Genomic DNA, 12,717 nt, shown 5'->3' with positions numbered 1-12,717 from the left:
TATACTTCATCGCATCATGGATAAAGATGAAAAAAAGCTCCAAGTCACTCCTACAAAGTGACACTAACAAGAATAGAAAATCTAACTTGATTTTGAACACATGTCATTCATTGAAGATGTCTATAATTGTAATTTTCTACCTTTTCATACTTAATATTATTATTTACCAAATTGAGACTTTTATTTAGTTTACTCTTATCTCTTATTTTATGAAAAAAAAATCGATTATTCTATCTCTTATTTTCATATTGCATTTTTTTTTAAATTTAGTTTGTACTTATCTTTTCCGTTCAAATAGGACAGAAGTAAAATTAGTGGGGTTCACATTTGTAATTAGTTATTTTTTTTACACTATCAATGATAATCTATTTTAGATATCGTTTATATGACATGTCTAAAAAGTCAGAAGACGTTTATGACTTTATATATTCATCGAAAACCATTTCTTTACTCCAATTTGAATTCGAAATAAGGTTGCATACCCATGGTGTGTCAAGAATCAAGGTGATTATCCAAAAGTAAAAATAAACAATCATATTGATGGACACAGATTCAAATATTTGTATGATTACTTATATGATTTCTCTATTTTTGTTACACATAAATACATAATATTTTGAAATAGGATTAATTACATCAAATATTATTTTGATAAAAGAAACTAAGTTTTGCGGGCATCCTCAAATTTATACTTACCTTATATTAACTAGATAAATAAATAATAAATTAATATTAAATCTTATCATACTTTAATAAAATATTATCCTCACATCAAAATTGTTAATTTAATATATTTTTAAACAAATACCTATCTTTCCTACTTATATTTATATTAAATATAAATAATAAATTAATATTAAATGTTATCCTAATTTATTAAAAATATAAATTTTTAGTTATTTGATATACAAAATTATATTTATTCAACAAGTCTAAAATGCGGGGTTTTGGAAAATATAACTTTTTTATTTTTTACTATACAAAGTTACATTTATATAACCGTGTAATACACGAAGTTTTTAAAGATATAACTTTTTATCATTTGCTATGTAAAATTAGAGGTTTTTAAGGAAATAATGTTTTTATTATTTGGTAGATTTTTTGACCCAACTATACACAGGTTTTTTAAAGATATGATGTTTTTGGTATTTAATATAAAAAATTACATTTATTTAACATGTGTAATACACATGATTTTTAAAGATATAACTCTTTTTAGATCTATTCAACACGTGTAAGATACGGGGTTTTTAAGGATGTAATTTTTTTTATTATTTGGTAGATTTATTCAACCCGTTATACACGGCTTTTTTAAGATACGACGTTTTTATTTAGTATACAAATTTATATTTATTTAATCTGTGTAATACACATGGTTTTTAAAGATATAACTTTTTTATTATTTGATATATAAAATTACATTTATTTAACTTGTACAATATACGGGGTTCATAAAAATATAACTTTTTTATTATTTAATATATAAAAATACATTTATTCAACCCGTGTAATATACGGGGTTCTAACCTAGTAGAGGAATAAAGTAGAAGAGTTATCCTAAGTAGACTTTGAATTCTTTTAGTAGCATGGTGAGAGACAAACGCCTCAAACAAGTTCTCTTAATAGAGACGCAAACTATGTGTAAGACATATCATTTACTACTGAACAAATGAGTATCACTGTTGGTAATGAGTTTCCATCAAAACAACGAAATATGGACCATGAGATTTCGTTTTAACTTTTTTTTACCCGATTCTGTTAGAACTCTATTTATAACTACCGTTGAATTACAATCATCAGTGATACTCACAATCATCATATTTCAGTTATATATTTCTCTTGTTATAATCTAGAACATTTTTACAAGTTTTTACCTTATCGTTTGAGTTGTTCGACTCATATTCAACGTCTGTTACTCTTGATTGAACTTGAAATTCATTAACCTTATTCTTATTTTCATGTTCACCTTAATTGATATTTGCTTTAATTTTGGGTTTTCCTCGTTTGATTCCAAATGATCATTATCTAGTTTGAGATTTGATGACGTGCCTAACCGAGCCCAGACACTCTTATGCACGAGCTCGGCTCGCTCATAGATCTATCTTCAAAGCTTAAGCTCAGTTCATGAGCAGTTTTTCAGGCTCATAAGTAGGTTTTGAAGGTCGAGTTCAGTTCATGAAAAAGTTTTTCAAACTCGAGCTCGGCTTAGTTATTATTCATTATTTATTATCTGTTTTATTATAATTTTAGTGAGTTAGGTTCCGATTCAAATGGATCTTAACATACAAATTGGCTTAACGTTAGAAGTGAAGGAGATTTTTTTTTTTTTTGAAATTTTCTTTTTCCATCTTATTAAAACACATATTTTAGTACAAAAATCTAAAAAAATGTGTATGTACACTAGTAGAGTAATTATGTAATTACTCTCTACTAGTGTAAAATCACGTTTTTTTTTTCTTTTTTACATTTTGCAATTAAACATTATATTTAAATAGATGGAAAAAAAAGTTTCCTCCGCTTCTTATTTTAAGATCATTTTGTATGTTAAAAGCCATTTGTATTTAATCCTTACACTTATTTTAATATACATTAACTTTTTATATGTTTATATACTTATGGCTTTTCTGTAGCATGATATATATGGTTTGGTTATTTTATTAAAACTTTATATACAATAACAGTTATCATGCAAAAAAAAAACATATTTTATATAGTAATAAAAATTATTACGTGAATAGGTGAAGCTTGGTTTGCTTAAGTTCTACTTGATTCAATTGGCGGACCCATAAAATATTTTTAAGGGGTACGGATGAGGGGTTTAACCAAATTTTCAAGGGGAGCGGGCAGAATTTTACCCTATAAAGTACACTAAATTTTTTTTCAAGGGGTGCGCTCGCCCACCCAGGTATCTTACTAGGTCCGCCCTTGAAATTAGCAAACATATTTTGAACGTCTTGCTTGAATATACCATGAGGAGCAACATGGGTTTTTAAACCTATCTCCGCTTGGTTCGACAATCGAACGACTTTAAAAGGAAGATGTCGGAGATGCTCGACATCATAACTAGTGGTTCGCAAGCACTTTTCTTGTGGATCATACATGCGAACCACTCGAACCAAAACACTCGCACGGGAGGATCAAGGCAAACCAGGCTAAAACGTCTTTTTCGAACGTAGTTGTTATTCAATATTTAAGCATGCTATTTTTAATAATTATGTCATGCTTTTAACTATTTAATGAAACTCGTTTATGCAAGTTAGATTTATTTTTTGTTTCTTAGCTAGAAACTAGTATTTTTTTTTTTCCCAACGTCTTGCGGTGGAAACCGACATGATGATTCGAACATGATTGCTCGTAGATTAAGATTATACAAAATTTACAATTGATTATCTTAACATCTAACCTTCTAAGCTTCATAATAACATGATTGATCGATTATACTAACATAATAATTTTACAATCAATTATTTTAAGGCATATTATTGTAGAGCTTTTATAGCTTCAACCCCTTTAGTTGGTCATCAAGAGTATAGCTTAGAGGGTGATCGCTGGCCACAAACTTACAGAAGTCAGCTATTAGTTCACATTCAAGCGTTCGTTCTGCAGGTTCAAGCTAGTCGAATCAGTACTTATTGTTATATCGTCCGTTCCCCTCAGAGCCACTTAACTTGCTTTCAAGAATAAAAATCATGCTTCCAATTAATAGATAGACTGAAATGAAAACTTTTAAAGATGTTATGAAGGGTTTAAAAGTCATTGTTGCTGGAACTGCTACAATTGATTTAGCTGGAGCTGCAGTCGGAATTGGAAAGATATTCAGTTCGTTACATTCTAATTAAAGATATACAAACAACATATACATAAGTATAACAAAGTAGAAATAAAGATGCGTAATAAAGAGGGCTCAGAAATTAGTTTCATCATTGTTTGTGAAATTATAAATATTGACTTGAGGTAAGAAGCCCCAAATCAGAAAACATGTTACCCAAGATCAAGATCTACGCCCCGAAACATATAAAAGCAACGTGTCAACATAAACCAAACCACACAATAGTGACTTGTACATGAAGCATTAACCCATTTGTACGAACAGTTGCAGTCCATATGAAGATACCGACAGACCACCACATATTAGCTACGCAGCGTCATGGCTGCAATTTACCCAGTTGCTTGTTTTAAGCATCACAGTTACCATGCCAACAGCTAATAATCGTCATCGCCTAATTCGTGAGCATCCCAATCACATCTCTTGGATGAGCCAAAAATCATCGTTATCAATCTAAAACAGGTGACCACATAAACCTCATAAGAGCCGAAAGCCAAAACATGGAAACCTTAACCATTTTCAAGGATTCCATTAAAGAATCTCAAAACAAAAATTAGAAGGCATCTCAATGTTACAAACATAACATCCCAATCGCATCTCTCGGATGAGCCAAAAGTCATCGCCATTAATCTAAAACAAGTGACCAAATAAGGCTCATAAGAGGCAAAAGCCAAAACCTGGAAAGCTTAACCTTTTTCAACGTTTCCATCAAAGAATCTCAAACCAAAAATCGAAGACATTTGAATGCTTCAAAACATCAAAGAAAATCGAAAATATCATAACGTCTTGAACACAAACATCAAAGAAAATATTCAACTCTCTGATGAGACTCAAGTCATACGAACCAAAAGTAAGCCAGAGACTGATGAGGCAACGTCCAAGTCGCCGAACAAAACCTACATGCACGAACTAAGCTCTCCGCCCGGTCAAGCCTCTCCGAACTACATGATGAGATAAGATCCGCTTAGGCCCATTACAACATTTTAGGGCCCAACAAAAGCTTTGGCCCTTACCATCCCCTATATACATATAAGTGCTCTCCCCTGTTTGGGGGGGGGGGGGGGGATCTTCTCCTCTTCTCTCTCTATACATATTCACTTACTCCTACTCTAATTCATATATGCTCTTATTATAACGAATATCACATTGACTTGAGCGTCCAATGGTGGTCTAAATAAGAGAAAACGAAGTGTTCTCCGTCTATCTCCTTCAGTTGATGCAATGACCAAATTACCCCGGCGGTAGATCTTTGCTTCTTCAGAACGAAACGCAAAACCCAATAACAAACCTCAAAAGACCTAAAGGGTTAAGAAGAAAATCAAACATCCAACAAACTGACGCCAACTGTCTAGAACGACCATCATAAACAACTCACCTTACAACGCCGTAATACGAAGGAAGAGAGAAGTCGGACTACCTAAGCAAGCAGTGGTGAGAGAAAGTGCAAATGAGCAAGTGGGGTTTAAAACCCCAAAAGAAAACCCATGATCAAGATCTACGCCCAGAAAACGACAGCAAAATAAATAAAAGCAACGTGTCACACATATAAATACCAGCCACGTAATCGTGACTTGTACCATGCATCATTAACCCACTTGTACGAACAACTACAATGCTACGACACTCACAAACCAAATGTACTAAATAATAAATATATAAATTGTTAAAACATAAAAATATCATATTAGTTGCATTCAAACACTAAAAATGATGTGCGTGAAACTCATGTAAGCACCGAAAACCATATCCCCCAACAAGTGATGGAAAGTGAATATTGATGTGACGCTGACAGAGTCTGTGAGAATCACATCTGATAGCCTAACCATGCCCACACCATGGTTCATGCAATGACAAACTCAGGTGATATGTGGCACATGTTCTTATAACATAATAATATGGCCATCACCAACATACTAGCTACAGTAGAGCTGGCAATCGTGACGTGTTCTGTTAAATGGGCCATGTTCGACACGACACACTTAACAGAACTTTACAACCCGAATACGTCAGGTTTAACTAACTTAACAATAACACAATCATGTTTGATAAGCGGGTTACATGATATGCTACGATGAACATAGCCATGTTAAAAACACGAATGACATGATGCATTCAACACGCTTAAATATAAGTACTTAAACAATACCACAATCATGTTTAATAAGTGGGTTACACGATATGCTACATTGCTACACTTAACACGATGAACATAGCCATATTAAAAACACAACCGACATGATATGTTTAACACGCTTAAATATAAGTTGTTCACACAAATGACATGGCACATCTGAAACGATTACTGATAAAAATACGCAACACTATTAATAAATATTAAGACATAACCAACACGCCAAAATTAGACACATTTAACACGATAGTTAAACATGCTATTCGTGTCATAAACAGGTTAAGCGGGTTGAAACCATTTAGACACGTTTTTAAAAATGCCAACCCCGCGAACCTATTTAACTCAAACTCTAACTCGTTTAATTTCGTGTTGGGTCATGTGTGTTAACATGTCATAAATTGTCAGCTCTAGGCTACAGTGAGATACCATTCCGCTTATAGAGGGGCATTAATGACTCATCTTCCCCGACCTCAATGTAAGTTCAATACAAATGCATTCAATGCTCAACAGCTATACAAACACTTACTCTTGGAGTTCAAAACTCCTGCTGCGAGGCTAAGGTGCAGTTTGCTTTTTAAGAGGTAAAATGTCTGCGCAAATCTTTTTTTGAAAAACAAACACCACCTAAGAGTGATTTCCATACGCAGTTCGGAAGCGGCCTCCAAAGCAAAGCACTACTGATTGCAATTCATGTTAGTTTGTCATTTGAGTTGATGAACTAAAAATATATTTCAGTTAGTAAGCAGTAGTACATTAATAAAATAATATAATTCAGTAATTTCTAAATGTATGATCAATCAAAAACTATCTTCTTCTTCTGGTTTCATCAAATTCTGTTGCAATGACAATAATTCAGTTTGTAATTCATCAACCTCAGGGTGAGTTTTATCTCCAGAAGAGAAAACATGTGCGCCACTAACCAACTCAATCCAACTTAACCCTGCATCTTTCTCCCCTACAAGCCCTCTTATTTTCCTTCTCATTTTCGACACATCATCCCAACGATCCATTAACGCGTAAAGATTCGTTAACAACACGTACCCTGCGCTATCTTCTTTATTCGCATTCACAATTCTTTCAGCCACACGGTTTCCCACTTCCAGATTCCTCCGGTCAACACACGAGCTCAGTAACGTTCTCCACACTTCAAAACTAAATGTTCTTGAAGTCGAATCCAAATCCATGATCGTCGCCTCTGCTTCTGTTAACAGTCCCGCTCGGCTTAATAAGTTAACCAAACACGAATAGTGTTTGGATCCGGGAACCAAACCCTTTTGCTTCATGGAGCTCCATATAAACTTCCCTTTATCGACCAAACCGCAATGATTACATGTGGCAAGCATAGAGAGATACGTTACGTCATCCGGGATTAATCCATGTTTCACAATTTCGTCAAAGATTCTAAACGCGCTTTCCGCTTTCCCATGGTGACCATACGCTAACAGCATCGAGTTCCAGCATTTCAAATCAGGGGTTTTTACGTTGGAAAGAATTAACTCTGCGGATTTTAAATCACCAGATTTCGCATACATATCGATCAAGCTTCCACAAACGTTCATTTCTAAATCATACCCGCGTTTAACCGCTTGACAATGAATCATATCTCCTTGTTTGCTAGCCGTAAGATCTGCACATGCGCTTAACGCAATACTCACCGCAAAGCTATCAATCTTGTGTTCTTGCGACATTTCACGGAAGCATCGGATCGCGTTCTCACCGTCACCCATTCGAGCATAACCCGTGATCATTTCCGTCCAGAACACAACGTCTTTACTCGCGATTAACGTTAAAAGCTTTTGGGCCGATTCACAATCCCTGTTTTCGAAATACATAGACACGAGTGTGCTTCCAACGTACACGCTTACGTCAAAACCTGACTTGATCACCTGACAATGAAGCGGTCTTCCGTAACTACACGCCGGTAATGATCTCGTTGCGGATATTACTATCGCAAATGTATAATGATCCGGTTTAATCAACGAAACTTTACGAAGATGGATAAACATTTCAACGCACTTTTCCGCATCTTTCTTTCCTGCTAACGCGGACAACATCGAGTTCCATGAGACTAAATCCGGATTCTTTATCTGTTTAAAAACTTTTATCTCCATTTCAGTATCTCCACAACTGGAATACATGTTTAGCAATGCGTTTTGCAACGGGAGATCTGTTGGTGTCCCGGATACAATTAACCGTGCGTGAGTGACTTGCCCGACGTCATGCTGATGTAACTTGCTACACGCGGTTAATACCATCGAATACGTGAATGGAGTAGGTAAAGCTCCAGCCTTTACCATGCCTCCATAGAAACACAATCCTTGCATGATCTTATCGTTTTTCATGTGCCCAACTATAATCGAATTCCACGCCATAGCATCTTTCCAAACCATAGAGCTGAAGACGTTCTTCGAACTCTCCAAATCGCCAAAATCCGAATACATTCCAAGTAAAGAAGTTTGAACCAATGTGTCACTCATAAAATCAAGTTTCACAATCTGTGCATGCAAAGCCGATCCCAAAGTTGCGTCTCCAAAACAACAAGATGCTTGCAGCAAGCTAGTAAAAGTAGGTCCGTTTGGCGTAAACCCTTCTCGACTCATCCGCGTCAACAGCTCGAACACCATATATGCATTGGAACTGTGAGAATAAGCAGCAATAAGCGCGTTGTAAGAAACAATACTTCTTTGAGGCATTTCATCAAACACCTGGTGTGCCTCTAACACCGAACCGCATCTCGAATACATTGACAGAATATTGTTGTTTAGGTAGGGCGATCTTCCACCCGCGGGTATGGAAGTGATGACCTGAGCATGGATTTGGCGCGCTTTTTTCAGGGTTTTGACCGAACTGCATTTTTTGATGAAAACAGTTGCTAATGCAATGGCTTCTTGTGATGACGACATATATTAATAATACAGCAGCAGCCTGTTAGTTTTGCGTTTCGTTTCGTTTTATAAAAGCAATTCGACTTCCGGCTATAATATAACTATACAAGGGCATACAATAGTTCTTTGAGGCATTTCATCAAACACTACTTGTGCGTCTAACAGCTATGCTTCAATACTCACGGCTTTGTCGGCTTATTCATGATTCCCTCCATCCGTTGACAGTAAACTGTTCAATTCACTCTGTTTTATATTATTTTTCCGATCCTCTGTTCTTTAATCTTACAATTCGAAGTTTTTCAGGTGAAATCATCGGTGTTGATGACCAACGAAGAAGAGAAACTGCTCTTAATTACCTTATCTCAGGTTTTAATCGCTAATATACGGTTACATTACTTGAAATCATGCAAAACCCTAATTTTTGTTTTGTAGATTTTGAACAGGATAAAGGTTTGGACTGCGGAATTCGACTCCGGTTCAGATAATGGTGATCATGTGATGGATGATTTAAAGTGCCATTCTTCAGCTTCCTGTTGTATACCCAAGATCACAAATGAATTGGTACTGTTTCATGCTCTTATTATTAATACACTACCCTTTTTTGTCTATTTTGACACCCATCGGTCGGATAAGAGGCTCGTATACGGGTCGTATACATGTCGTCAGGGTGTCAAAATAGACAAAAGGGTAATCCAATCTGGAGGATTATGAAGTCAGTTTATTTAACTTACAGTTTTGATTTGCTTTAGGTGTTTTTGCTGTGTCTAGAGAGTCAATATGGTCAACATTTAGCTGCAAATGTGCTTGTATCTATATCTGAGTTTGTGGCGGCATCTGTAAGTTGTTTTAATATATGATAATTTACAAAAATAATAAAAGGCATAATAATAATTTTAATCTTTATAATCGTGCAGGGGAGTTATTGGGAAGAATTCATGCAATCGTTATGTTTTTACTTCGAGCGTATGATATATAAAGTTATTTTGCCTTCTTCGGACCCACCGATTAGAGCTAAACATCTGGAGTTATTGGATTTGCAGCGCGTATTGGATAATGCTAGATGGCAGTCCGTAGGTGCTATCGTTTTAGTGTTACGCAATATTCTGAAACAAGAAGATGATGCTAAAATCTTGGAAATTTACTTTCAAGTTCTTGGTTCTTGTCTTGAAGTTATACCGTGGGACGCCGCGTGTAACATCATTTTAGCTGATGATATTAACGCCCCGCGGTCATCATGGTTTGAGTTTTGTGGAAATCTTCTTCAGTTGGTCTGTTCATTGGCTGATTGCGAAGAAAAAAATCCAGCCGTTCGTGCAATCTTCAACATCTTTCCAAATATTTTAACATGGTGTTTCGGAATGCCAGCGGAAAATCATAATTATTCTTGCAGCCAATCTCAGTACACTCGACACAAGATTTTGGTATTATTATTATTATTTTTTTATTTTGAGGTAAAAGAGAAAATAAAAAAAAAATAAATGTGTATATTATGTTTATAATTATTTTTATTGTTTTTTTATGATAAAAATAAAATTTTAAAAATTAATAAACAAAAGAATAAATGGGTAAATTGCCAAAATTGTCCCTAAGTTAATGAAATTGACAAAATCGTCCCTGAGTTAGTGATTTGGATGGAAATGGCAACAAAATGAAACGTTAGGGGTCCATTTACTTATTTTGGATGTAACCGGCAAAAGGGTGAGGGATGATTTTGGCATTTTACTTGAAACTGGAAATATGATATTATGATCATTGTTAGATAATAATTTGTAACCGTTTATTTATATGCAGGTACTAATGATCAGGCTGAGTTCTCTAATCAGTCTAGACTGTGCTACCGTGGTTTCATGGTTACATCTTATTGAAAAATACTTCCACGACCTGTTATCCGAATCTGTATCTGAACTGGAGGCCGATCAAGATGATTGCCTCAGAGATTCTCCATTTAGCGGAACTTCTTCTCATCGGCATTTACAAAGACGCGTTATTTTTCTTTATGTAAAGTGTGCTTTTAGTTTGATTGGATTAAAAGAACATTGTAAGAAGCAATGTTCATCATGTGGGAATATGAAATCTTGTTCGAAAAGGGGATTTACAGCGCTTTATGAATGGCTCAAAAAGCATCTTCCTGCAAATATTCATCATAACCGTGATGATTGCTGCAAAAGGTTCACGAAATCTTTCATCCAGCTTTATATGCATGAAGATGATATGCTATTTCAAATCCTCTTGCAGCTGACATACGTCCCGTTTGAATACGCACAACCGTGAGCAACACAACTCATAGTTCACTTTTGAGTAAAAATGCCATTTTCGTCCCTTAAATTTTGCAACTTTCGTCCAAAGGTTTGAAATCTTGCCATGGTCGTTAACTCTATCCATTTTTCTCCATTAAGCAGGGGTATTTCCGTCTTTTTTGTTAACTTAAAGGGCAATTCAGACTTTTTCAGGGGTATTCGGTCTTTTTACATAAAATGAAAAAGACTGAATTGCCCTTTAAGTTAACAAAAAGACGAAAATACCCCTGACTTAACGGAGAAAATTGGATGGAGTTAACGAGCCGGATGAAAATGACAATATTTCAAACCTTTGGACGAAATTGGCCAAACCTCAGGGACGAAAATGGCATTTACTCTTTATTTTTATATTTTTGTTTTAAATTTGTAGTATTTATTCGTGAATTAATGTCACTCGCCCTACAGGATTACCGAAGATTGGATATCCGAGGTGGTTGAGAAAGATATACTTTTCCTATTATCTGATATCTTCGATCCTGTGCGCTTATTTCATCTATTTCTATCAGAGGTGATTCTTTTAATTCTTAAATATTATCATTTTTTAAATCTTTTGTTACAAAGTTATAATCTTGCACTTGCAGCTACATTATGATCATCAGGTGCTTCTTGATTACCTTATTTCAAAAGACATTGGAGCCAGCTGTGCTGAATATCTTTTAAGGCATGATAAGATCACTTTACTTCGATCATTGTTTATTGTTTTGTTTCCAATCAATGCAAGAATATTTCAGGTGTTTGCGAATTATATGTGATAAATGGAACTCGTTTTTGGAGTTTCCATTTCGGGCAGAAGGTGAAAGACAACCATTTCCCAAACGAAGAAAATTTGAGGATGAGAAAGCTTGTGAACACGCGTTTAATAAAGCGGGCGAATGCTTGCTTCTGCTGAAGAAATCTGTAGAGAGTTTACACCAGAAAGATTTGTTTCCGTATAATCCACAAGTGCTTTTGCGACGGTATGTTTTTTTTCTTGTAAAACGTCTTCTGTGTATGGTTATATTGGTAATTTCCATAGGGAAGTAACGAATTAGTTGTTTCATGTGCAGTTTGACAAGGTTTCAGGAACTTTGCTTAAAAAGGGTGTAAGAGAAAGGTGATCCAGCATTAGTCTTGCTGTTTGTTCGGTTTACAGATGGTTAAAAACGTAAATAGCATTGATGCGATTGGAATATTGGCGGGTCGACTAAAGTTTTGTTTTTAGATTAATATTCTTTTCATTGTATTTTGTGCAAACCCCCTGTGAACACATAAGCGTTTTTTTTTTTTTTTTTTTTTTTTGGGGGGGGGGGGGGGGGGGTCCTAATGGTTTCTTCGTGATGTTTGTAGCCTAACTAAAAAGTTCGAACATGTCACTATTCAGACAAAGTTCAACTTTATCGAATTGAACAAAACCACAAACTTGATCCCAGATGTGTTTACAAAATCCAGAGCACACAAAATGAGGTGTGTAATCCCTTATACAAAACATACTTTAAGAATTACAGGGCAATACTGCATTATGTTGGATGCTATGTTTTTAAAAAACCCACCTTCACTTTTGATCTTCTTGCAACCTTCACCTAACACATATACAATTTA

General features: G+C 35.1%; 2 protein-coding genes across 2 annotated transcripts; one reads left to right on the top strand and one right to left on the bottom strand.

Moving 5' to 3' along the window:
- Window positions 1–6,706: 6,706 nt before the first annotated feature.
- LOC110895586 (pentatricopeptide repeat-containing protein At3g50420) lies at window positions 6,707–8,895 on the bottom strand. The gene has a single exon (XM_022142908.2). The coding sequence runs from the start codon at window positions 8,858–8,860 to the stop codon at window positions 6,755–6,757; it is 2,106 nt and encodes a 701-aa protein (XP_021998600.1). The 5' UTR covers window positions 8,861–8,895; the 3' UTR covers window positions 6,707–6,754.
- A 35-nt stretch (window positions 8,896–8,930) lies between these two features.
- LOC110895587 lies at window positions 8,931–12,406 on the top strand. Its single transcript, XM_022142909.2, has 10 exons — window positions 8,931–9,066; window positions 9,146–9,208; window positions 9,275–9,403; window positions 9,592–9,678; window positions 9,757–10,263; window positions 10,634–11,109; window positions 11,545–11,647; window positions 11,721–11,800; window positions 11,871–12,095; window positions 12,186–12,406. The coding sequence occupies exons 1-10, from the start codon at window positions 9,010–9,012 to the stop codon at window positions 12,223–12,225; spliced, it is 1,767 nt and encodes a 588-aa protein (XP_021998601.1). The 5' UTR covers window positions 8,931–9,009; the 3' UTR covers window positions 12,226–12,406.
- The last annotated feature ends 311 nt before the right edge of the window (window positions 12,407–12,717 follow it).

This window comes from Helianthus annuus, chromosome 12 (assembly GCF_002127325.2).
Source record: "Helianthus annuus cultivar XRQ/B chromosome 12, HanXRQr2.0-SUNRISE, whole genome shotgun sequence".
NCBI classification, from domain to species: Eukaryota; Viridiplantae; Streptophyta; class Magnoliopsida; order Asterales; family Asteraceae; genus Helianthus; species Helianthus annuus.
The sequence above is the reverse complement of the archived record's forward strand: the minus strand, read 5'-3'. Positions and strand labels throughout refer to the sequence as shown.